Below are 27,460 nucleotides of genomic sequence, written 5' to 3'. Positions count from 1 at the left end.
GGAAGCAGTCTCATGTACAAAGTCTACCCAATGGCTTGCTGCAATGGGAGACGAGATGAAGTCACTTCATAAGAATAAGACTTGGGATCTTGTGCAAAGGCCTCTAGAGAGAAAGATCATCACTTGTAAATGGGTTTTCAACACTACAAGAAATTCGACATTTACCTACTAATATTAATTGTAGGTAAAGATAGAATATTGGTAGGTAAATCCCTTTACCTACATATTTTGACCAATACTGTATTGGTAAGTAACATTTAGTCGAGAAATGTATCATTGCCTACGATTGACATATTGGTAGGTAAAACTAATATGGACCCCACAAAAATGAATTTGACTTGTTTGACGTGGCATCTTATGTTGCTACTGATGTGGCAATCCTCGTGGCAATTATTTAGTGGAACATGTGGCACATATTTGTTGGACCAGTTGGAACTGAATGATTGGGTTACTTATCTCATTTTTATTAGTTATGTGGCACTAAATGATTGGTCCACATGGCATGTTGTGGTATACCTATTTTTACCTACACTCATTTATTGGTAAGTAAAGATTTTTAGATATGTAGTTTTAATTATATATTTAACTAAAATTAATATAAATAATAAATGAAAGTAATTATTTTTAAAAATATTAAACATTGTTTCTCAAATAAATTATTTAACATTAATAATAAAATACACAAACATATATTATAAAATATTCATTGCTTATTAACGATGAGTGTTAAGCTAATAACATTTCATAAAAAAATATCAGCAAGTCTATTACAAGTCATTACAAACTCAATAATGTCATTTACTTGATATTCTTCTTATTCTTCACTTTTGAATTATTGCACGAGAGGCTCCTTTTTCTCTAACTAAACTTGTGAATGTTGATGATGGCTTTGGGAGGTGGACACCGACAATGGCTGGAGGTGGGGTTCAGGTTGGCGACAATGAGAAGATTATATAATTAATTTCAACACAATAATTATCCCTAATTTAATCATCACAATGATTTCAGAAAACATGACTTATTATGATGGGCATTTATGACACTTGATATACCTACATATATTAAAAAAACAAAATATATGAACACATCAAGTCCCATAATCACCAACATAAAATAAGTATAATCATTCTTCAACATCACAGGCAAAAAAAAAATAAAAAATCAAAGTAACATAATGATCTAAATCAGAAAAAAAAATATAAGTCAACATTCAAAACTCCATTTATTAGGCAATATGCATCGAAAACTAGAATTCATGTGATAAAATAAAGGAGTTCATATGCAGTATATATAAACTATTTACAAGCATCCAAAATTAGAAATTAAAAATCCACACCTATAAATCAAGTATTCAGAAACAATGATAGACTAAATGAGTGTGACAACTACTTTGAACATTTTTGCAGATAAACAAGCAAGACTCAAAAAACTCAGTTTCAAACTGATTTAGTGACCTCTATATTTCAAATCGATACAAATTCAAAAATAGAATCCAAACCAGAAATAAAAGAAATATCCAAAGCCGAAATGTAAACAATGATGAAGATAATATAAACCAGAAAACAGAGCATGCTAAAAAAAATCAAATTGCAACTGAAGAGCAAAAGTTGTAATGTCACTAATCTCAACTTAAAATTAAACATTATAGCAACCATATAATCTATAAACAGTATCAGTAACTAGCAAGCATATGTTAAACTCAAAAACTCAAAATAAAAATTAGATTCAAAGTTTAACATCAAAGTTAAACTCAAAATAAAAATTAGATGTCTCTTCCCCTTTTGAAAAAGAAAAACAGATTCATATATATATAATCAACGAACATAATACATAAATCAAACACCAAACACAAATTTTTCACACTTAAAACTCAAAATAAAAAGTCACATGTCTCTTCCCCTTTAAAAAAAATCAGATTCAAAACATATTTGTATACAGAACAAAAATCAGATTCAAACACATAAAACTCTTAAATTCAAAAACTAGTTATCTCTCCAAAAACAAAGTTCACCCTACAACAAAGTTCACTTTTTGTTAAATATCATTTATGCTTCATAAAAACACTTGCTATTAATGCAAAACTTTGGAAATAGAGAAACAGAGAAATAAATAGATTCGATGCTCAACTATTAAAAACAATTCATCCTTAGTCAATTTAATCACCCATAATAAACCAAAACTTCTATACCTTATAATTAATATAGATTCTGAAACATGAATTAAAAATTGTATCTTCAATCTGAATAAACATACCAATATCTTAAACAAAGTATTCAAGCAACCAAATATCTAAATATGAATATAAATATCAGAAACAAAGTACCCAACCAGCCAAACATCTAAATCTGAGTATAGTAACAAAAAAGCAGATTCACAAATGCAGTAAACTTATCAAATTAATCTACATCCTAAATCTGAATATCAATATCGAGAACAAAGTACATAAAAAATCTCCATATCTGAATATAGCAACAAAGTATCAATTTATTGATGATAGCACAAGTAACAAGCAACAAGACATCAAGAACTTCAATGAGATTATACATTAAAATATCTAGATTTCAAAAATCAAACAAAACTTTTACATCTTCATAATGAAAGAATAATGCACAAAGAAAACAACACAAAATTGAGTAAAAATAACTTGAGCAATTACAGAGCAGAAATAGCACAAAAAATAGAGAATTGAATCATCAATCATTCATATTATAAACTAAATTAAGACACCATATAAAAAAGAACTAGATCACTTACAGAGCAAAAATAGCACAAAAATCAGTGCATTGAATCATCAATACTTCAAATTATAAAAACAATTAAGACACCATATAAAAAAAATACAAACAATATACTATGCAATCTATCAATATAATAAATATATAATCAATATACTATGCAATTCGAAAACCTAAGATCCAAAACACATGGTAGTACACAAACATGGAAAAATATGCCTCAGATTAATGAAACATCACTAATCCTTTAGACTATTGGGGATTTAGTCATTGTGATCATACAAAATACCTCAATCCAAAAATCTCAAATCCACCAGCCAGTCCAAAAAATTCATAGCCTCCAAGCAATCCAAAACCCTCAATGCGTCCAAGAAATCCAAAATCCTCAATCCAAACAAAGCAATCCAAAATAGATATTACTAACTACACATATTCTAAACAATAAACAAAGAAAAATTACTTACAGAGAACAGAGGGCCTCAAGATCAAAGATGGCTTACTGAGAGAACAAAAGGTCACAAGCGTATACAACACATGATAGAGGCTTAGTCATGGACGCAGTGGCTTAGGTCGAACGACGTCTGGGTTTAAGATCGGAGATGAGGTGCCTCAGTTCAAGACTATAAATGAAGACACTCAAGTTCAAGAACAGAAACAAGGCATTTGGGTTCAAGAAAACAGGTGAAGGCATCTCGGTTCAACAATGGAGAAGAAGGCATCTGGGTTCATCCATGGAGATGAAGGGTCTCGGCTATTCTCAGCCATGGGCTCGAAGAAGAGAGAAGAGAGAGGCAGGGTTCGGAGAAGAGAGAAAAGAAAGGCAGGGCTCGTGGTAGGGCTCGGAGAAGAGAGAATAGAGAGGCAGTGCTCAGAGAAGAGGGAAGAGAGGCGATTGAGTGTTTGGAAGAATGGAGATGAGTTGAGAGAATAGTTGAGAGATAAGTTAGGTTTAGGGTTATAAGTATATAATTATATTAAGTAATGAATTTATTTATGTTTTTATTATATTATATATGTATTGATAAAATGTGTAAATTATAAAATAACTATATATGGTCACACACTAGGATAATGTTGTACACATGATCATTAATTTTAATAAAATTTTAAAAATTAAAATAAAATTAGAGGGAAAAATAAGCTCCAAAAATTGAAAATTTTCCCTCCAATATATACGTAGGTAAAACTCTTTACCTACCAATTTTATTGGTAGCGAAAAATAAATCTAATTTAGTTTATATATTTTGTAATATTTACCTACGAATTGTTCGTACCATTAAATATTGGTAGGTAAAATCATCTTTAACTACAAATAAATATAAGTAGGTAAGCAATTGGTAGGTAAATGTCAAATTGCTTGTAGTGCAAGAAGAAGGAAGGAAGGAATGACACCTGCTAAGGGTATCAAGTATAAGGCTCGAGTAGTTGCAAGAGGGATTCATTAGAAAGAGGGAGTAGACTAAAATGAGATTTTCTCGCTAGTGGTCAGACATACCTCCATCAGGGCGTTACTAGGACACTCATTGAGAGTACTGAAAAAACACAATTTAGGACTCGCAATGAGTGTCCTAAAAAAATATATGAGTCCTAAAAAAATCTGGGCTGAAAAATTATGAATTGTGACTTTTAAGGACTTGCCTTGCGAGTTCTAAAAGAGTATTAAGGACTCTCAAAGCAAGTCCTTGAAATTGTTAGGTAAACGAGACATAAAAACCCTCATTTTTTTCGAAAATTATAGGGTCAAAAATTTTTCGGCACAAATAATAACACAAGAGAGAAAACTCATCAGCCACATTTGGGGATTCAGGTTCAGTCACACATTTGGGGATATAGGGCTTGGGTTGATGGAGGAGTGTGGGTGAACGACAGCTGCTGGGTGGTGAATGGTGACGGTGGGTGAACGCCTCCAGCAAGCGTGGGCTCTCGAGACCAAGGGAATTCTTCTCTGGCGTCGTTGGTTTTCGGCTCCAGCACCTTTGATCTCAGCGGCAACGCAGATTCTTGACGGCGGCATGGGTTCTCGATGGCGGTGGCGTGCTTTCTCGGCGTGGGCACTCTCTGGGTTCACGGCTGGTTCACAGCTTATTATGCAGCAGGTTTTCTTTTTTTTAATTTCTTTGCTTATATAAATATATATGTATGTTATATACTAATAGATTTTCTCTTAGATTACAACACACCTAGCTCACTTCAGAAACCAAAATTATGGTAGAAAATAATCAAGAAAAATCAAATGGATACAATCATATGTTTTTATTATTTAACCTTTGTTTACACGTACAACAATTAAAGCCTCTACTTTGAAAAGCTTCTAATCGAAATACAAATTTATCTTCCATAAATTATAATTAAATGACAGAGATCACCTTGGATTAAGCATCGAGCAGCAAAGATGGGTTGTGATGATTACAGGTGCGGATCGAGACCACCATTGCAGCTTTGTTAAAGATGGCTTATTATACAGCAGGTTTTCTTTTTATTTTTTATAATTTCTTTGCTTATATAAATATATATGCATGCTATTTATATATATATAATATTATAACAATTATAAAATATATATATATATATATATAATTGGTCATCCAACAAAAGTTAGTGTATTCCTTTAATTCAGTACAAAAGAGAACAAGATCACCACTACTACTCTCACTGCATTCATAAGAGACTTAATATATTGCATCAGATCAATATATTTTGGGGCTTGTTATTGTGGTCTAGGTGGGGAAATATGCTCGAGTGAAATTCCCCCATATCATTACAATACTTATGTGAACTTTTTAAAATTAAATGTCAACATCTGACCTTTTTTCTTTTTTTATAATGTTGATTAAAATGAATAGGTTAATATTTTGATTGGTCTTAAAGCAATTGATTGGTAGCTAATTGCAAGAGGTATGCTGTATTTGATTTATTTTAAAAAAAATTCTATATTTTACAATTTTGAATGATAACTCTATAACTTTAGTGGATTTTGAATATCTTACATTTATTTTTAAGTAGGTTCTGGGAATTCTGTGTGCTGCGGGGATAACAGAAGATTGAGAACTTGCATGTCTTAGTGAAGTAGGTTCTGATAATTTTGTGTGCTGCAGTAATATATGGATGAAAACTTGTGTTGTTTGATTTGTTTGACATGTTGGTGTTGATTGTGACAGATGGCTAGGCTAGTAAATTAGGGGATATGTTGTTTGCTTTCATATAGATTTTTTTATACTTAGTTTTGTTTTGTATGTTTATTTTATTTTATTTTCTTAATTTTAATTTTTTATTAAAACAAATAGGCGCAATATGGAAAATGAACGAATGTCAGTTGATAGCTTATCAGTAGAATACATAAAAGGGGTTGATGAGTTTCTTAAATTTAGTTTGGATCATGCCAAAGATCCAAACTATATTTTTTGTCATTGTAATAAGTGTGGATATATGAAAAAGATGACCGCCACAATGTTAAAAGAACATTTATATTTCCACGGGATAGACAATAGTTATAAAATATGGTATTGACATGCATGCATCCTCACATGCTTGTTAATAATAGATCAATTAATATACTTTATATCTAATTATTACTACACTTATTTTCAAAAACTAGAATTAGCATCTATAAAGAACAAATTACTTTCAATATTTCTCATCAATCAAAGTACTAACCCATTCTTCTTGAGTCCTTTATTGTACAATAATCTGAAAGAATATGGCTTATTCTAGGGCTCAGGTATCCACTGCTCTCTTTCTCTACCTCAACTTGGTGTTCTTGACCATGGTTAGCTCCACTAATATCCCATTAATACCTGCTGGCCCTACTCTTAACTCTAAGTGTTCATTGGACACTCTTAAGTTGGGAGTGTGTGCAAACTTGTTGAATGACTTGGTGCACGTTGTTGTTGGGACCCCACCCAAGACCCCTTGTTGCACTCTCATCCGAGATTTGGTTGATCTTGAAGCTGTTGTTTGCCTTTGCACTACTATTAATGCTAACGTTTTGAGCATCATTCTCAATATTCAAATTTCATTGAGCTTGCTTCTAAACAATTGCGGCAAATGTGTTCCATCAGGCTTCCAATGTATTTTAAAATATTTGAATTTCATTTATTTTCCAAATAATACTTCTGATTATGTATTTTGTCTTTATTAGTTGTTTGGTTTTCACTGCCTGTAATGTTGTCACTATGTTTGTATATATTGGTTTATTGGCTCGTCACATGCTATAAACAAGATTTATTAATAATAATTTTTTTTAATTGATTTTTGAACGAAATATATTGTCTTTGCCGAGTACTCATCGATTCTTGATCATTTCAATCATAATCCTTCTATATAATTCGACCTTAATTAATAATGATCATTTTTAAACCTTTTTAAGCATATATTTATTTGTAGTGAGCACTACAACAAAATAGATGTTTTATGACTTTAATTGGGAGACATTGGAAGTCTACAATGTCTCCCACTTAGTGAGACGTTGTTGCTAGGGTCATTGTAGGTATATATCCCACGTCTCCCACTGGGAGAGGTGGAAAGTCAAACGTTGACTTTCCACCTCTCCCATTGGGAGACGTGGGAAGTCACTCACCTCTCCCAATGGGAGACGTGGGAAGTCCCTAGGAGACATCCCACGTCTCCCATTGGGAGAGGTGAGTGACTTCCCACGTCTCCCAATGGGAGAGGTGGAAAGTCAAATGTTGATTTTCCACCTCTCCCATTGGGAGACATTGAAAGTCTCTCACCTCTCCTAATGGGAGACATTGACAGTCTCCCACATTTAAAAAAAATAAATTAAATAAATTTATAATTAATATTATTAATTTAAATTGAATAATTAATATTAATTTAAATTTAAATTATTTTAATCTAAATTTAAATTAATTTAATAATCAATTAAATTGGAAGAAAAAAATATATTTGTTAGATATATACAAGAAATACAATATTTGTTAGAAATATTCAAAATGAACAAATATTGCATTGTGTATGAAGAAAGAGTTAAAAAATTAAAAAAAAAAACCTATCAACGAGGTCGGTAACTTTGGATTATCGGCAACATATATGTCGCCCATTCTTGTCGCAACTCATCAATTTGTGCCTCTGTATATGATGTGCTTGTTAGCTGCAAGAAATATAAAGTAAAATATATTAATTAATTATTTGATTACATTTATAGTTTCAAAAATAATTTGTAAATTTTAATTAATAATATCGTTCTCAAGTAATGCCCAGGACTCGCATGCTCAATCAAATCCTTCAACATCCTCATTAAGTAGTATCCACATGCAACATTGTCCGGTTGGTGTGGACACTAATTATTTAAAAATATGAGTAATTTATTATTAAATTGAAACTTTTTAAAAAATGCATACATATTATTCTACTTAATTATTATAAATGTTCAAAAATTTCTGCTAAAGTTACTTACCTGAGGTTGCTTAATGCGTAGAGTATCAGGGATCTCGACATCAGGAAGATTCATAGAGAAAAAAAGATTGAAAGCGCTGACGATCACTGATACAATCTCCTCACGGTTATTTAGCTCTGAATTCACCGGATCACAACAATAAACATGATATGCATATGGTGCCAAAATAAGCAACATCCAATGTTCACTGTATAAGAAAAACAAAAAAATTATAGCTCAAATGTTAAACAAAGAAATTATTGATATGGGTCGGAAAAATGACAAGTTTTTAAACTTACCCATGGTTCCAAGGGACAAGCATAACTTGTTCTTTTGATTTTACGTCATTGCAACGTCTAAACAGATTCTGAACACGATCGTCGAATGAACTCCCTTGAGTGGCGACGATATTAGGATTGACAAATAAAAACTTATTTTGGCGACCTTGTTGTACCACATATCTGTAAATGAACCTAATACAAAAATATGAAAAATTGTTATATGAATGAATAAATCAAATTAGAAAATTAAATGAACAAACTTATTTGTCAGATATATACCTCATGTAGCTGACGAGTACTGCTTGTCCAATCTTCTCCTTTCGAGCAAACTGAAGTATGTCATCCTTAAATATATAACAGTGAGACATATCCTGATCAAAAACTTCAGACTCTATGCCTAGATTGACACACTCGCCATCATCCCAATGAGATACGATATTCTGTAATCGTTCCAATGGAGTTTGGGCCAATTGTGTTGGAGGAGTTTGTTGTCGTCTTCTTTCTCGAGGTTGTTGTGTTGATGGAGCTCTTGGTCGTTGTGATCTGGTCCTACTTGTAGAGGGAGTCTGTATACAATTATATCAACAATTAAAAAAATTACAAACAAATATAGAATTGTAAAGATAATTATGTAAAAACATGGCATCACCTCATGAGTTACATCTTCAGATATAATGACAAAATCCTTAGGCCACACTATTGGCGTCCCAATGGCCTGAGCAACTATGTACATGTCCAAATCAGGATATGCAAAAGGGAGAGGACAGGTTGGCTTAAGAACACTCGTAATCATAACTTGGAAGTTGTTGCCTGCCTCTCTTTCAATGAGTGTACCTGATGCAACAATGTTTGAAACTGAACCAATTGCTAATTGGCATGCTCGGCCCTGCATAAGAAACATATTATATACAAATAATCATGTTGAAGCAGTAAAGAAATTTATTTGGTTTCAGAATATTCAAGAAAGTTTAATTACCTCTTGCAAAAACGGTTGTAGTGCAACAATGTGGTGTTCTGCTTGAGGCACTACTGGGTCCGGAGTATAGTAGGACGCCTGCGCTGGTGGCACTGGTGGGTCGGGCACATAGTATGATGATGGCGCTGGTGGGACTCCAACGTTAGATCCTGACCCGCTCTGTTGGGCCAATAATTTTCTCAAGAGCTCATCTTGTTGTTGAAGGCGCTCTTCTAGGCGTTGTGCTTGTTGACGATGCTCTTCTTCTTGTTTTCGAAATCTTTCTTCAAATTCCTTTCTAATGTCGTCATTCGAAGAAGAGGCTTTTGATTTATTTTTCGTTGAGGTAGGTGTTGGAGTATTCCAATATACTGAGCGGGACACACCGTGTCCTCCAGCCCTAACACGTCCTCGAGGCTCAGGAGTGCCCAACGCCCTCGTCAGCACATCATCAGGGCCATCAGGTGCCCATTTACCCTCAGCTTGGAGTTGCCGGTAATGATCCTGTGAAACAATATTCACAGAAAGTTATATATATAAGCTAATAATTTGACATATCAACATTATTAAATATGAGCACTTACAATATTTTTTTGAATCTCAGAGGCCTCTCCAATTAGCTCTCCTTTTGCATTCCGACGACCCATGCTCCATAAATCTGCCCTATCAAGTTCAGTCAGACTTTTCCCACTTTGTTCCATTAACATCTCTTCAATACGCACATAGCCTCCTCTAGAGAGGTTGTGATTGTATTTATTCAGTGCTCGATAATTTTGCATCTCCTCTCTCTTTCTTTGCCACTCGGGAGTTAATCTTGAGTTCACAAATGCTAACCATTCATCCGGAGTTATGACATTCTCAAATCCAAATGGCAAAGCTGGCGGGAACTCATTTGGGTATTTTTTCAAAGCGTCGTAAACGTGTACCCTAGTAAGATTAGTCTTCCAATTTCGGAAGTACTTTCCCGCATCCTTCAACATCTGTTGCTTTTGTTTGGGGTCCAAATCATAAGTTTTCTGCAAGTTTGAAAGTAATAAGAAGCATATTATCAAAATAATATATATTTTAAAAACATTAAATGAAATATAATTAATAAAAATATACCTTCATTGTGTCCCATATTTTATTTTTATCCACCACACTAACATCTTTCCAACTGTTAATGTTGATGGACACAGTTGCTCGAACAACTGATCCAAGCTGTGATGAAACATTACTTCTAGATCCACCCACTAGTTGACCATACTCATTGTATTCAACAGGAGTAAGATGTCCTTCACTCCTTTTTTTGGTGTTTCTAGACATCCATGTACGTCCTCTCACAGATTTATTTTCTTGCTCCACTGACTGAGAATTAGGGCGTTGCTCTCCCTCATCAGAACTACCACCAAAAGGATCAGCCTCCATCTGTGAAACATAAATATCATTATCATAACAATTTTGGACACTCATAATCAAAAGATGAAACACATTGTGATAACAACTAAGAATTTCACATATCATAAACATATGAAACCTATTAAATGGTACCTCAAGACCCATTATCATCAACCCACAATCCTTCACCATTTTCACGGAAACAAATACAATCATCATCAACTTCGTCATTATCTTCTATTGCGGTGAATGTGACAAGTTCTTCTCCGAGAGGTATATCATGTAAATCACCATCTTTAATGTTTCATTCTCTTGTTTGCGTTGGAAGAACAATTGACCATTGGTTGTCTGAAGGATCATTCACATAAAATACTTGTTTCGCTTGTGAAGCTAATATAAATCGATCAGATTTGTGCCCAATTCGATTTAGATTAACTAATGTGAAACCAAAATCTTCATATATTATGCCGCTGTCACTTTTCACCCAATCACAAAAGAAAACAGGTACTCGAGTTGTGATATAATCTAACTCCCAAATTTCATTAACTACTCCATAAAAAGTCATATCACATTCAACTGGATTTTTATCTTTTGCACTAGAGACTTGCACAGTTTTAGCAACAAGGCTAACACCACTGTTTTGTGTGTTTCTGTTGTTATCGCGCTCCCTAGTGTTAAATATAGTACCGTTAATCATGTATGATGGAAACTTGATGACATTAACTGAAGGTCCTCGAGAAATCCACTTAACAATGTCTGAAACCTTATTTGATGTGTTTTGTAATTCTGACACAACCTATCAAATCAACATACCAAAAACAACAAAAAATGTCACCTTGTAATTAAGTACTAATTAATGACAACTTTCAATAATCAACACAATTTACCTTTTGTTCTATCCAACTACTAAAAGTTCGATAATGTTCGTCTTATAACCATTTTGAGTTCCTTGACTTGGATGGAAATTTGGTCTTTATCCAATTAAAATGTTCCCTTCAATTATAAATATGTTGTTAAACAATTGAATATACGAAATTACACAACTTAAACTTAATGTATTATATGAGTATAACTCACTCGATATAAGGTTGAATTTCACTTATATTCTGCAACACAAGACGATGCGCTTCATCTAGAAGATCTCGACTTACTGTGCATACAACGCTACCACGACGACTCTGAATCTCAACATTTTCAACATCATTTAACCCAATTTTCTGTACACCAGTCATGTATTCAGAACAAAATTCAACTGCCTCTTCTGCAATATAACATTCGACGATGCATCCTTCCGGCCGACTTCTATTCCTAACATACCCCTTAAGAATCTTCATATATCGCTCAAATGGATACATCCATCTTAAATAAACTGGGCCACAATATCTTAGTTCTCTAACCAAGTGAACTGTCAAATGGATCATTATATCAAAAAATGCCGGCGGGAAATATTTCTCCAACTCACACAATACCTCAACAATTTCATCTCTTAACTTAGGTAACTTTAGCGGATCAATCACCTTACAACACAGTGACTTGAAAAACAAGCATAACCTTGTGATTACATCTCGAACTCTCCTAGGCAACACAGATCGAATGGCCACTGGTAGCAAATGTTGCATTAGAATATGACAATCGTGAGATTTCATGCCAGTCAGAATACAACTTTTCATGTCTACCAATGACCTTATATTTGAGGAATATCCGTCTGGAACTTTTATATTAAACAAACATCTGCAAATTTCCATTCTTTCCTCTTTAGTAAGAGTGTAAGCTGCAGGAGGTAAATATGTTCGTCTCTTATCTGGTTTTGGAGTCAATTCATCCCTTATACCCATTGCAACCAAGTCTTGTCTAGCCTTAATTCCATCCTTAGTTTTCCCAGGAATATTCAACAAAGTGCCAATCAAACTATCACATACATTTTTCTCTATGTGCATAACATCTAAATTATGACGTATAAGTAAGAAAGGCCAATATTCAAGTTCAAAGAAAACAGATTTCTTTTTATAACACCCTTTTGGCTCTTCCACAACCTTGGCCTTGCGACTACGTTTCATCTTTGTAGGTGTACGAACTTTGGGCTTCCCTAACTTGAACACAATTTTAGACATCTTCTCAAGTACTTGGATCCCATTCAATGGCTCAGGAGCCTCTTCAAACTCTTGTTTACCATTGAATGCCTTCTTCCAAGTCCGAAGTTTATGCGTATTAGGCAAGAACTTCCTATGTCCCATATAACATATTTTCCGAGAGTGTTTCAAGTATTCAGAACATGTTTTTTCTTGAAAAACGGGGCAAGCTTTATATCCTTTCACACTAAACCCAGATAAATTTCCATAAGCAGGAAAGTCATTAATTGTCCACAATAAGACCGCTCTAAGATTAAATTCTTCCTGCCTATATGCATCATAAACCTTAACCCCTTCATCCCACAAAGTTTTCAAGTCATCTATAAGAGGAGCTAGATAGACGTCAATATCATTACCAGGTTGTTTAGGTCCTGATATCAACAAGGTCAAAATTGTAAACTTTCTCTTCATACACAACCATGGGGGTAGATTGTAAATAACAAGCATAACAGGCCAACAACTATACTTACTGCTAAGGGATGCGTGTGGATTAAACCCATCAGTCGAAAGACCTAGACGAATATTACGAGATTCATTTCCAAAAGAAGGCCACTTCCAATCAACTCTCTTCCAAGCAAGGGTGTCAGCTGGATGTCTTAATTTACCATCCTTTATTCTTTCATTAGCATGCCACGACAAACTTTTAGCATGTTCGGCATTTCTAAACAATCGGATGAAACGAGGAATTGGCGGAAGGTACCACAAAACTTTGGCAGGTAATCCTTCCTTGACATCGTCACCATTTCTTTTCATTTGCCATCGTGACTCACCACAAGTAGGACACGATTTTGCGTCTGCAAAACTATTTCGATACAATATGCAATCATTAGGACATGCATGAATTTTTTCGTACTGCATGCCTAATGAGCATAATGTCTTCTTTGCCTCATAAAATGAAATTGGAATTTCATTAACTTCAGGCAATAACTCCTTCAAGAAACCAAATAACTCAGTAATGCTTTTATCACTCCAGCCATGTTTAGCTTTTAGATTGTACAACCTAAGCAGCGCAGATAATTTTGTAAATCTTGTACAACCAGGGTAAATTGGTTTCTCGGCATCATTAAGGAGTGTCTCAAACTTATTTGGGTCTACTCCTGATCCATAATGTGCGTCGTCAATCATTTCATCTAATGGATCCCAGTTCTCCTCCAATATATTCCTCCTCACTCCTTTTGGTCTACTTGGCAGAGTTGGAGCAATCGGAGCTATCTCCCCATGGTAATACCAAATTGTGTAACTCTTGTCGATCCCATTGAAATATAAGTGTTCTTTAATCTTTTTAAGATCCATCTTTTTAACATTTCCACACTTAAGACATGGACAATAAGTAAAATTTGGGTCTTTCACATTTTCCGAACAAAACCTTAAGAACAAATCGACCCCGTTCCTAAATTCCGCAGATAACCTATTCGCTGACATCCACTGTTTATCCATATACTCTCCTATGTCTATGGAAAAGAAAAGAAACAACACTAAATAAGCACGTGATAAAGTTGTATGTCTATATAAAACTAATTTTTTATTATCCTAGATAAAATCGGGCAGCATTTCCCCTATAATAGTGACCTAACCATCTGCATGTGAATATCAAAACAAACAATTCAAACAACATACAATAAGTTTCTTCCTTATAGAATGTCTATATAAAACTAATTGTTTATTATCCTAGATAAAATCGGGCAGCATTTCCCCTATAATAGTGACCTAACCATCTGCATGTGAATAGCAAAACAAACAATTCAAACAACACACAATAAGTTTATTCCTTATAGCTCCGCAGCACACAGTAAAATTTATCAGAACATACTTCACTAATACACACAAGTTCTCAACCTTCCGTTATCACCGCAGCACACAATTTTAATCTCAGAACCTACTTCACTATGGATGAATATTTAAGATATTCAAACTCCTCTAACATTTGTTTAATAATATTAAAAATAGAAGTAAGAGAATATATATGTACCTCTTGCAATCTTTAATCCAAAAGCTAGCAAAGTTACTTCACTTAGTAATCAAATTCGCTATTAAATCCACAAACCAATAAAATTAAATTAATAAATAATAAATAAAACATCACTAAATATCTAGCAATATATAACGTATTATTGTAATTTTAGAAACTTAATTACCTCAAATGTGTGATTGATATTGGAATTTTGATGCAAAATACTCTCTAAAATCTCACCACAAAAATCACAACCTATGAAATTAAATTAATTAATATGTTAAACATTACTAAACAAATATCACTAAATATCTAATAATAGTAAATGATATTGGTAAACAAATAAAAAAAATCTCAATGTGCCGCTAATTATAACCTCAACAAAAAATCAATATAAAATTTCATAACCTAAAAACTTAATAATAAACAAAAACATAAAAATTTTAATATATTTCTATTTTATAAATTATTTAAAAAATTTATTTTAACATAACTATATATATAACAAAATAGTTACAATTTAAAAGAAAATTCAAATATACAAAAATATATCTAAATTTCGAAATAAAAATTGATAAAAATTTAAAAAAATCATGAACATATATACTCTAATGAAATATATACAATGTGATAGGTTAAATTAAAAAAAAAACTATAAAATCATAAATCCCTAAAAACTTCCATTGAAAAACCACAAAAACATACAATGTATATAAAAAAATGCATAAAAATGTAAAACTAACACAAAATCATGTATATTACTCATCCTAATGCAAAACCTATGATTTATTTGCAAAATAATTAACTAAAAATCAAGAAAATAAAAAAAAACTTACCTTAAAACCCTAAAAACGCAGCCCCAAATCGCCCAATTCTTCTCTGGTTTGTGCTCTCGGGTTCGTGTGAGGAAGAAGAAGGCTGATTTGGTAGTGATTATAAGAGGAGACATCCAATGTCTCCCACTGGGAGACGTGGGACACGTGGCACGTCTCCCAGTGGGAGACGTTGGATGTACTCCCATGCACATCCAACGTCTCCCACTGGGAGACGTGCCACGTGTCCTACGTCTCCCAGTGGGAGACGTTGGATGTACCCATAAATCACTACCAGCCTATTTCCAACGTCTTCCACTATTTTTAATGTCTTCCAATTGTAACCATTAATATGCACTTTCAATGTCTTACACCATTAGCCATTTAAAATCCCTTCTAATTTTTAATGTCTTACACCAATGGTGTAAGACATTGTAGGGAGTCATTGAAAGTAGAATTTGTTGTAGTGGAGCTTGCTTGGTCTTTGACCCAAATTCAAAGGACTTTTCCTAGAAAACCACAATACAATTGAGTTAAAATTCCAAAGAAATTAAAACTAAAATTTAAAAATAACCCCAACTCAATGATCAAGAATAAAGGTAGAGGAAAACTCCTTGATAAGTTCACAAAGCTATTTAATTGAAGAGCGAAGTGGGAAGCCGATTTCATAATACTTGTTCATATATAATACAACCCTACATATTCCTTATTACACATAGGTTGCAACTAAGAAACAGAAAGAGGAAACCTAAGGGTATGTTTTGTTGGGAGTTATAGACATGGTAAGTTTAATTAATATGTTTTTCAATGATAAAAAAATAGAATTTAAAGTTAAAAACTTTGTAATACTTGTTCTTTCAACAAGAAGCAATGGATGTTATTTTTATTATATCCCAATTGGCATTATTGTTCTTTTCTCGATCGTCTCAATGCACTATTAGGACTCGCAAAGGGATATATATTTTTTAAATCAAAATGAAAATTGTAAGAACATTATTTTTAAAAATTACTTTTAAGGGCATGCAAAGCGAGTCCTAAAATATTAATTTAAAGACACCCAACGGGATCTTTAAGGACTCGCTGCGAGTCCTAAAAATTACTTGAAGGCACTAAATGAGAGTTTTTAGGACTCTCAACGCGAGTCCTAAAAAACCTCAGTTTTTAAGGCTCTCAAATAAAGGACTCGCAATGCTAGTCTTAAAAAGTCATTTTTGTAGTAGTGTAGAAATGGTTGCACATCAAAATTTGGAGCTTGAACAACTAGATGTGAAAACTTTCCTACATGGAGAGTTGGAAGAGGTTATATATATGACTCAGTCAGATGGTTTCCAAGTTCCTAGGAAATAAAACTATGTTTACAAGTTGAAGAAGTCATTATATGGACTAAAACAGACTCCAAGGCAATGGTACAAGATGTTCGATAGCTACGTGATACAGATTGATTACAACAGAAGTCCGTAGGAATGTTGTGTGTACTACAACAATCTAAATAATGGTTCTTACACTTATTTGATCTTGTATTTTGATGATATGTTGATAGCTGCATAGAACAGGCCTGATAATCAGAAGTTGAAGGTCTTCTAAGTGCTGAGTTCGAGATGAAAGATTTGGGTGTCACATGGAAAATTTTGGGAAGGGAGATCTACAGGGATAGAAATCAGAAGAAACTTTTCTTGTCACAAAAGGGTTATATTCAGAAGATATTATCTAGATTTGGTATGTCTACAGCAAAACCCATAGATACTTCAAGTGCTGCAAATATTCATTTGCCTATTGCGTTTGCACCTAAATCTGTTGAGGAGAAGGAGTACATGTCTCGAGTTCCTTATGCTAGTGCAGTAGGAAGCTTGATGTATGTTATGGTCTGCACTAGACCTGATCTTGAACATATTGTTAGTGTTGTCAGCAGATTTATGGCACAACCTGGAAAGGAGCATTGGCAAGTTGTGAAGAGGATTTTTGATACCTTAGAGGTACATCTGATGTTGGTCTCATTTATGGAGGTGATACACAGTGTTTTCTCACGACTCGAGCCCTAGGCCGTGGCAGATTTGTAATATCCATAACTTGGGTAGTCAAAGGTCAAACTTTGACCCTCGTTGAAAATTATTATTTATAAATGATCATTTAATTTATATTAAATCGTACTATAATTATAATTATAAGTTAAAATAATGAAATAACTCCTATAATTATATATAAAAATATTAGTAATAAAAGTATGATCACTTATCATTATACATAAAACAATAATATTCCCACAGTTATGTAATCACCAAATAGTTAAATTTAATAAGTCATAAACACCCAAAATAATACTTAGCATTCACCATTCCTCATCCCTAACTATTTCATAGCTCATTCAGATATACTGATCATTAGATTCGAAGTCGAATACATATATAATGCTCAAAAGATAAGACAATGACACGAAATAGAAATAGGCTAAACACATTGGCCCCATCGATAATTTATCTTTTCCACATTCGCGTCACTAGGCTCCTGGAATGGGAGAGATAGGGGTGAGCTTATAAAGCCCAGTAGGAAAACAACTAATAACATAGGACTCAAAAGTTTAATACAACCCCTGCATGGTTAGCTTTGAAAACAAAACATACATCATCATGTATAAACCAAAATAGAGAAACCACAAATAATCATAAGAACATAGCTACAAGTGCACATCACACCGTCCACTAGATCCCTAGTTCCTGTTACCCACCATAGAATATCCGACATCCTAAACCGGGTAGCCGGACCTGATATCCACCACAAGGGGGAGGCTCAGAACACTTCCTGTATACAGATGTTAGGTCTTTACACCTACAGGTGAATGGACACCTGATCTACCTATGATGACACAGAGACTAGGTCGTGAAACAACAACGTGCACCAATCATGATCACTATGGCTCTCATCAGTATAACCAAATGCAGGTAAACATGAAAAGAAATAAGCATATTCCCTTTATATTTTAGAAAATTGGGCAGCATAACAACTACATTTGAATAAACCCAAAAATCATAACCTGCATAAATAAGTGAACAAAAATATATATTTGGCACTCAGTGCCCTCAGAACAGATTAGAAACACATGCAGGTTAAGTTTTCAATTTTTCAAACATTTTATAAATATCAAAATTTGAATATGTTTAATGCAATTCAATACGAGTAAAATAAATCCAATAGTCAAGTTGAGTCCCTACCTCTTTAGATTCCTCCTTAGAATTTAATCCGAGCTCAAAGCGACGCTCCTAAGCTTAACGATGATCCTAGAGTGATTTAGTCCGATTTTAATATCACGTTTTTCCTACGTGCACCAAATGAGCAAACGATTATCATTATAGCATTCCTTATTCAAAATCGTGTCCAATGGCATATAATATGACCATATTTAAAATTTCAAGTTCTGAAACCTCACCCAAGCGGTGCACAATAGCGGTTGGTGGCGGTACCGGAAACGTCAACGAATATATGCATGGCATATATCAAAACGATCTTCTCAATGAGTACATCACGAAAGTACAGTTCCTTCGTCCAAATGACCTCCGGTGTCGCCAGAAAATGCTTCCAAAAGGGCAAAGATACCCAAAATCTCGCCGGATAAAAATGACGAGTTGACCGAAATGACTTAGTGCGCGACAATCCTCTCACGATGTTGATTCCAACGGTACCACCCACTCGCCGAATGGTGGTCGGAGTTCGCCGGAAAGGCACCTCAAAGTTTTGACGGCAAAACTTCGGAGTGGCCGTACAGGCGCGTCCTTGCTCCGATGGTCACCAAATTTTGGGGTTTCCGTCATCGCCGGTCAGGGAAGCTGTAGCTCCGACGCGTGTCGGAAATGGTGCTCCGGCGGTGGTCCAACTGGTCAGTGACGGAGCCAGAAATTATGCTCAGTGAGGGCTTGGACAAATATAAATATTAATTCGAAACTAACAAAAATAACTAATAAATTGTCCTTATAAATTTTCATGTTCAACAAAATAAAATAGGACACTGTTATAGAAAATAAAATAAAAATTACAATCTGCCTCGACGAGTTTTCATGTTTTGAAATCGTTGCATGATAACTTCATTGTCAAGGCTATTGAAAATGTCTTTTTCAATGTACACAAGTAAACAATCATTCATCCATTGATCTCCCATTCGATTACGCAATCTATTTTTCAAAATATTCATAGAAGAAAATACTCTTTCCACCATAGCAGTAACAACAGGTAGAATCAATGCCAATGTAATAAGTCGATACACCAGTGGATAGACAATATCTTTCTTTGTCTCGACCATTTTTTGAGCAAGATCTCCAATACTTTTCAAACCCAAGAACTTCTCAGTAGTACGTACATCAATAATGTAAGTTTCAAGTTGATCATCGAGTATCATAAGCTCAAAAGTAGAAAAGTCTTTGGGATAATATTCAGCAAACCGGACCAACTTTTTTTTGTCAAAAGCTACAAATGAATCACCAGGGCACAAAGAAGCTAAACAAAGAAGTAGTTCGGTGTTTACCTCATTGAAACGTTCATTTAGCTCTTGAAGTTGGATATCAATAACAACAAAAAAGAATTCCACACGATAGTGATGTAAACAGTAACGGAGGCAGTCAGGCCTTTGGGTAGGCTTAAGCCCTCACTGAAAATATTAAAAAAACCAACATATACATATATACATATTGATATTTATTCATTTGTCTTTTTCGTTTATATATTTATAAAAGAAAGATGTGTGTAGCTTTTATAAAGAATAAGGCATTAATTAAATTTGTTAAGCCCATTTATTTCAAACCAAACCCAGCCCAATAAATTGATAATGATATATTTAATACCCAAGTAATTGTACGGTTATATTTGTTTCCTATTAGGCTATTAGATTTTATTTTTTTTCTTTTATAGGAAGTCTCTTCAAATTCTCTAGAAACTTCCTTTTCAGACCAAAATTTTTACAGTCAAATAAAATAAACTTTGAGAGCAAGCTATCATCTCAAAAAAAAAAAAAAAAAAACCTTTGAATTGGAGAACAAACCCATACGTTCTTGGTTGGTGAGGCAAGTGTGAGCCAAAATTCAAAGGGGTTTTAGAAAATAGCACAACCAATTGCAAAAGTGAGTAACTTCTTCTTTCATTCCTTTACTTTTTTTTTAATATAATAAATGGTTTAAATAACACAACAAAGTAGTTCATTTTGTTTTTCTTTCTTTTGTTTTTCAATTTCTGTTAGTGATTGATTTTTTTCTTCTATTTGCATTTGTTTAGAAATTAGATGTCGTATAAAGATATATTATATATATATCTTTTTCTTTTCTTGAGTGAACCCATAGAAATCATATTCACAAGTCTTATTATTAATCTTTCATATATTTAACTGCAATAGGTATGAAGAGGAATTTTAAAAGTATACAAAATTCCTCAACTTCTATAGGAAAGAATGATAAAATTACAAAATCAAGTTATGCGGATGTCAACATAAATCTTGAAAATCTTGAAAGTGACCCAGGATTGAGAACACCAATTATGGACCATCCTTTAAAAATTCGTGATCAAGTTCGGCGAGCATATATGCAAAAAGGTCCTTGTCAACCTCACCTCAAGCCATTTCCATCAACAAAAGTTGGAACTCAATCAAGAGCATTCAACGGTGCTTGGTATGAGGAATTTCAAAATTGGCTTGAATATAGTGTATCAAAAGATGGTGCATTTTGTCTGTATTGTTATCTGTTTAAATCAAATTGCGGAGGACAATCAGGTGGTGATTCATTTGTTGGTCAAGGATTCAGAAATTTTAAAAATGGAAAAGCAAGACTTTATACTCATGTTGGAGGTCCATCTAGTGTTCACAATCAAGCTAGGAAAATGTGTGAAGCGTTAATGAACGAAAAACAACATATTCAAACATTTTTTGAAAAACAATCAAAGCAAGCTCGTAGTGAGTATCGAAGTCGTTTGGAAGCAGTTGTTGATTGCATTCGTTTTTTATTGCGACAAGGGCTTGCTTTTCGTGGTGATGATGAATCTGGAGACTCGAGTAATCAAGGTAACTTTCTTGAGATTTTAAAATTTCTTGCTGATCATAATGAAGACATCAAAGCAGTTACATTGACAAATGCTCCTGAGAATTTAAAATTAACATCACCTGATATTCAGAAAGATATTGTGAGGGCTGCAGCTTTTGAAACACTTGATATCATTATTAAAGAAATTGGAGATGCGTTGTTTTCTATTTTAGTTGATGAATCTCGTGATATTTCAACTAAGGAGCAAATGGCTGTTGTGTTGCGATATGTAGATAAAGATGGGCGTGTGATTGAACGATTTGTGGGAATTGAACATGTGGCAAATACCACAGCTGTGTCACTTAAAGGTGCTATTGATAAATTATTTTCTAGATATGGATTAAGCATATCTAAATTGCGGGGACAAGGTTATGATGGGGCAAGCAATATGCAAGGAGAGTTCAGTGGTCTTAAAACTCTTATTTTGAATGAGAATCCATCAGCTTTTTATGTTCATTGTTTTGCTCACCAACTTCAACTTGCTCTTGTAGCTGTCGCAAAGAAACATATTCTAGTTGCTTATCTTTTTAGTGTGGTAACTATGGTGATAAATGACGTTGGATGTTCTTCTAAGCGTTGTGATATTCTTAGAGAAAAGCAAGATGCTATTATTTCTGAAGCACTCAAGTGTGGTGAAATTTCAAGTGGAAGAGGGCTAAATCAAGAAACCAATCTTAAACGTCCCAGTGATACTCGTTGGGGTTCACATTATGCTACATTGGTAAGCTTGATTAACTTATTCTCCCCTATAACTAATGTTCTTCAAATAATAGTAGACGATGGGCGAGCAAACTCTGAACAAAGGTTTGAAGCAAGTAATTTATTGTCTTTGATGTTAACATTTGATTTTATATTCAGTCTACATTTAATGAAAGCATTGTTGGGAATAACAAATGAATTGTCAAAAGCACTACAGAGAAAAGATCAAGATATTGCAAATGCCATGAAATTAGTGGAAATTTGCAAGAAAAGATTACAAGCAATGAGAGACAATGAATGGGATTCCTTTCTTAATCAAGTCTCAACCTTTTGTGCTAAATATAATGTGGATGTTCCTGATATGGCTGATACATTTGTTGCCCAAGGTCGATCACGGCGCAAAACTCAAGAAATGACAAATTGACATCACTATCGTGTGGAATTCTTTTTTGTTGTTATTGATATCCAACTTCAAGAGCTAAATGAACGTTTCAATGAGGTAAACACCGAACTACTTCTTTGTTTAGCTTCTTTGTGCCCTGGTGATTCATTTGTAGCTTTTGACAAAAAAAAGTTGGTCCGGTTTGCTGAGTATTATCCCAAAGACTTTTCTACTTTTGAGCTTATGATACTCGATGATCAACTTGAAACTTACATTATTGATGTACATACTACTGAGAAGTTCTTGGGTTTGAAAAGTATTGGAGATCTTGCTCAAAAAATGGTCGAGACAAAGAAAGATATTGTCTATCCACTGGTGTATCGACTTATTACATTGGCATTGATTCTACCTGTTGTTACTGCTACGGTGGAAAGAGTATTTTCTTCTATGAATATTTTGAAAAATAGATTGCGTAATCGAATGGGAGATCAATGGATGAATGATTGTTTACTTGTGTACATTGAAAAAGACATTTTCAATAGCCTTGACAATGAAGTTATCATGCAACGATTTCAAAACATGAAAACTCGTCGAGGCAGATTGTAATTTTTATTTTATTTTCTATAACAGTGTCCTATTTTATTTTGTTGAGCATGAAAATTTATAAGGACAATTTATTAGTTATTTTTGTTAGTTTCGAATTAATATTTATATTTGTCCAAGCCCTCACTGAGCATAATTTCTGGCTCCGTCACTGGATGTAAATTTGTCATTTCTTGAGTTTTGCGCCGTGATCGACCTTGGGCAACAAATGTATCATCCATATCAGGAACATCCACATTATATTTAGCACAAAAGGTTGAGACTTGATTAAGAAAGGAATCCCATTCATTGTCTCTCATTGCTTGTAATCTTTTCTTGCAAATTTCCACTAATTTCATGGCATTTGCAATATCTTGATCTTTTCTCTGTAGTGCTTTTGACAATTCATTTGTTATTCCCAACAATGCTTTCATTAAATGTAGACTGAATATAAAATCAAATGTTAACATCAAAGACAATAAATTACTTGCTTCAAACCTTTGTTCAGAGTTTGCTCGCCCATCGTCTACTATTATTTGAAGAACATTAGTTATAGGGGAGAATAAGTTAATCAAGCTTACCAATGTAGCATAATGTGAACCCCAACGAGTATCACTGGGACGTTTAAGATTGGTTTCTTGATTTAGCCCTCTTCCACTTGAAATTTCACCACACTTGAGTGCTTCAGAAATAATAGCATCTTGCTTTTCTCTAAGAATATCACAACGCTTAGAAGAACATCCAACGGCATTTATCACCATAGTTACCACACTAAAAAGATAAGCAACTAGAATATGTTTCTTTGCGACAGCTACAAGAGCAAGTTGAAGTTGGTGAGCAAAACAATGAACATAAAAAGCTGATGGATTCTCATTCAAAATAAGAGTTTTAAGACCACTGAACTCTCCTTGCATATTGCTTGCCCCATCATAACCTTGTCCCCGCAATTTAGATATGCTTAATCCATATCTAGAAAATAATTTATCAATAGCACCTTTAAGTGACACAGCTGTGGTATTTGCCACATGTTCAATTCCCACAAATCGTTCAATCACACGCCCATCTTTATCTACATATCGCAACACAACAGCCATTTGCTCCTTAGTTGAAATATCACGAGATTCATCAACTAAAATAGAAAACAACGCATCTCCAATTTCTTTAATAATGATATCAAGTGTTTCAAAAGCTGCAGCCCTCACAATATCTTTCTGAATATCAGGTGATGTTAATTTTAAATTCTCAGGAGCATTTGTCAATGTAACTGCTTTGATGTCTTCATTATGATCAGCAAGAAATTTTAAAATCTCAAGAAAGTTACCTTGATTACTCGAGTCTCCAGATTCATCATCACCACGAAAAACAAGCCCTTGTCGCAATAAAAAACGAATGCAATCAACAACTGCTTCCAAACGACTTCGATACTCACTACGAGCTTGCTTTGATTGTTTTTCAAAAAATGTTTGAATATGTTGTTTTTCGTTCATTAACGCTTCACACATTTTCCTAGCTTGATTGTGAACACTAGATGGACCTCCAACATGAGTATAAAGTCTTGCTTTTCCATTTTTAAAATTTCTGAATCCTTGACCAACAAATGAATCACCACCTGATTGTCCTCCGCAATTTGATTTAAACAGATAACAATACAGACAAAATGCACCATCTTTTGATACACTATATTCAAGCCAATTTTGAAATTCCTCATACCAAGCACCGTTGAATGCTCTTGATTGAGTTCCAACTTTTGTCGATGGAAATGGCTTGAGGTGAGGTTGACAAGGACCTTTTTGCATATATGCTCGCCGAACTTGATCACGAATTTTTAAAGGATGGTCCATAATTGGTGTTCTCAATCCTGGGTCACTTTCAAGATTTTCAAGATTTATGTTGACATCCGCATAACTTGATTTTGTAATTTTATCATTCTTTCCTATAGAAGTTGAGGAATTTTGTATACTTTTAAAATTCCTCTTCATACCTATTGCAGTTAAATATATGAAAGATTAATAATAAGACTTGTGAATATGATTTCTATGGGTTCACTCAAGAAAAGAAAAAGATATATATATATATAATATATCTTTATACGACATCTAATTTCTAAACAAATGCAAATAGAAGAAAAAAATCAATCACTAACAGAAATTGAAAAACAAAAGAAAGAAAAACAAAATGAACTACTTTGTTGTGTTATTTAAACCATTTATTATATTAAAAAAAAAGTAAAGGAAAGAAAGAAGAAGTTACTCACTTTTGCAATTGGTTGTGCTATTTTCTAAAACCCCTTTGAATTTTGGCTCACACTTGCCTCACCAACCAAGAACGTATGGGTTTGTTCTCCAATTCAAAGGTTTTTTTTTTTTTTTTTTTGAGATGATAGCTTGCTCTCAAAGTTTATTTTATTTGACTGTAAAAATTTTGGTCTGAAAAGGAAGTTTCTAGAGAATTTGAAGAGACTTCCTATAAAAGAAAAAAAATAAAATCTAATAGCCTAATAGGAAACAAATATAACCGTACAATTACTTGGGTATTAAATATATCATTATCAATTTATTGGGCTGGGTTTGGTTTGAAATAAATGGGCTTAACAAATTTAATTAATGCCTTATTCTTTATAAAAGCTACACACATCTTTCTTTTATAAATATATAAACGAAAAAGACAAATGAATAAATATCAATATGTATATATGTATATGTTGGTTTTTTTAATATTTTCAGTGAGGGCTTAAGCCTACCCAAAGGCCTGACTGCCTCCGTCACTGCAACTGGTTGTGGCCGTGACTGGTTTGGAGAGAAAATGAAGGAAAGAAAAGAAAAAGAAAAAGAGAGAAGAAGAAGAAGAGGTTTCGGGGAGAGAGAAGGGAAAAGAAGAAGAAAAGAAAAGAGAAAAAAGGGAGGAGTATTGGCTCCTTCACTCAGGTGGGTCCCACCCACAAAAAATTAAATAATATCTTTTATGTTATTTTATTTTCTTTTTCTTTTTCTGAGTCTCTACAGTTTAGTCATGGGTTTATTCAAATTCTGATTATGCAAAGATGTTGACAGTAGAAGATCTATGACTGGTTATGTGTTCGCTCTTGGTGGTTCTGTTGTTAGTTGGAAAACTACTTTGCAAACTATAGTGACTTTGTCTACTACAGAAACTGAGTATATGGCATTGACAGAAGCTGCAAAAGAGGGAATTTGGTTGAAAGGACTGGTTAATGATCTTGGTCTATACCATGATCAAGCTATAGTATATTGTGATAGCCCTAGTGCAATATGCTTAGCCAAGGATCAGGTTCATCATGAGAGGACTAAGCACATTGATGTCAGATATCATTTATTGAGAACTGAGAAAAGAATTAAGTTGAACAAAGTAGGTATTGCTGATAATCCCGCTGATATGTTTATACCAAGCCGGTTCCATATAGCAAGTTTCAACATTGTTTGGACTTGTTGAATGTTAGAAACTATTAATTTCCCTTTTCAGGGAAAAATCTGAGGCAAAGGAGTCATCTGGCACTATTATGGTGCATCTGGTTCTGTCTTTTGTTGAGAGGATTCAATTCAAAGTACAAATTTGTTAGAATATGCCTTGAATTTGTTTTCGCCCTTTTAGATAACCCTTCACGGGGTCTTGTTGTTTTGGGCCTAATTTGGCATTTTTCTAGTTTAGGTTTTGAGAGTAGTATAAATACTACTCATTTTGTAACCTATTGTAACATCTGTAATTCTGAATATCGTGAAAGAAATAAAACATCTTCTCCTTTGTCTGGGGACATATTTAACACATTGTTAGTGAACCAAGTAATTATGTGTGTTCTTTAGTGTTGATTTTTGCTTTAATCTTTCTTGTGTTTGTTACAACACAGGAAAGGATATGTTTTAATGTTATTTAATTTTTCATTCCTCGGTTAAGTTTTACTTTTGAGAAGATTGAATATTTTATTGAGTAAATATTTTTTTTCCAAACGCACGTCTCTCTAATGTATTTTTTTTAATGTAATTCATTGCTATTTAAAATTGCAATTGTTCATTATGGTGGGCCATATTTTCTAAGATTGTTTCCTCTCATTATCTTTTATGGTTGGTCTAGTATAACTTCTTTACCATCGATTTCTTCTA

The 27,460-nt window shown here is 33.6% G+C and overlaps 2 protein-coding genes and 1 pseudogene across 2 annotated transcripts; 2 read left to right on the top strand and 1 right to left on the bottom strand.

The window, feature by feature from the left end:
• The first annotated feature begins 5,776 nt into the window (after nt 1–5,776).
• LOC133783990 (14 kDa proline-rich protein DC2.15-like) lies at nt 5,777–6,924 on the top strand. Its single transcript, XM_062223553.1, has one exon. It carries the CDS (start codon nt 6,433–6,435, stop codon nt 6,871–6,873), a length of 441 nt encoding a protein of 146 aa, XP_062079537.1. The 5' UTR covers nt 5,777–6,432; the 3' UTR covers nt 6,874–6,924.
• A 12,732-nt stretch (nt 6,925–19,656) lies between these two features.
• LOC133785028 (uncharacterized) lies at nt 19,657–25,327 on the bottom strand. The gene is made up of 2 exons (XM_062224289.1): nt 23,527–25,327; nt 19,657–20,219 (listed from the first exon to the last, which is right to left on the bottom strand). The coding sequence occupies exons 1-2, from the start codon at nt 25,325–25,327 to the stop codon at nt 19,657–19,659; spliced, it is 2,364 nt and encodes a 787-aa protein (XP_062080273.1).
• LOC133783586 (uncharacterized) lies at nt 21,009–23,372 on the top strand (annotated as a pseudogene).
• Nucleotides 25,328–27,460: the final 2,133 nt, after the last annotated feature.

The sequence above is a fragment of the Humulus lupulus genome, chromosome 6 (genome assembly GCF_963169125.1).
Source record: "Humulus lupulus chromosome 6, drHumLupu1.1, whole genome shotgun sequence".
NCBI classification, from domain to species: Eukaryota; Viridiplantae; Streptophyta; class Magnoliopsida; order Rosales; family Cannabaceae; genus Humulus; species Humulus lupulus.
Note: the sequence above shows the minus strand (reverse complement) of the source record. Positions and strands in the feature narration are given on the sequence as shown.

Coding starts and splice junctions, on each gene's coding strand:
- LOC133785028 (XM_062224289.1), bottom strand. CDS start 25,327: ATGAAGAGGAATTTTAAAAGTATACAAAATTCCTCAACTTCTATAGGA. Junction 20,220..23,526: donor TCAAGAAATGACAAATTTAC/ATCCAGTGACGG, acceptor GTTACTGTTTAC/ATCACTATCGTGTGGAATTC.
- LOC133783990 (XM_062223553.1), top strand. CDS start 6,433: ATGGCTTATTCTAGGGCTCAGGTATCCACTGCTCTCTTTCTCTACCTC.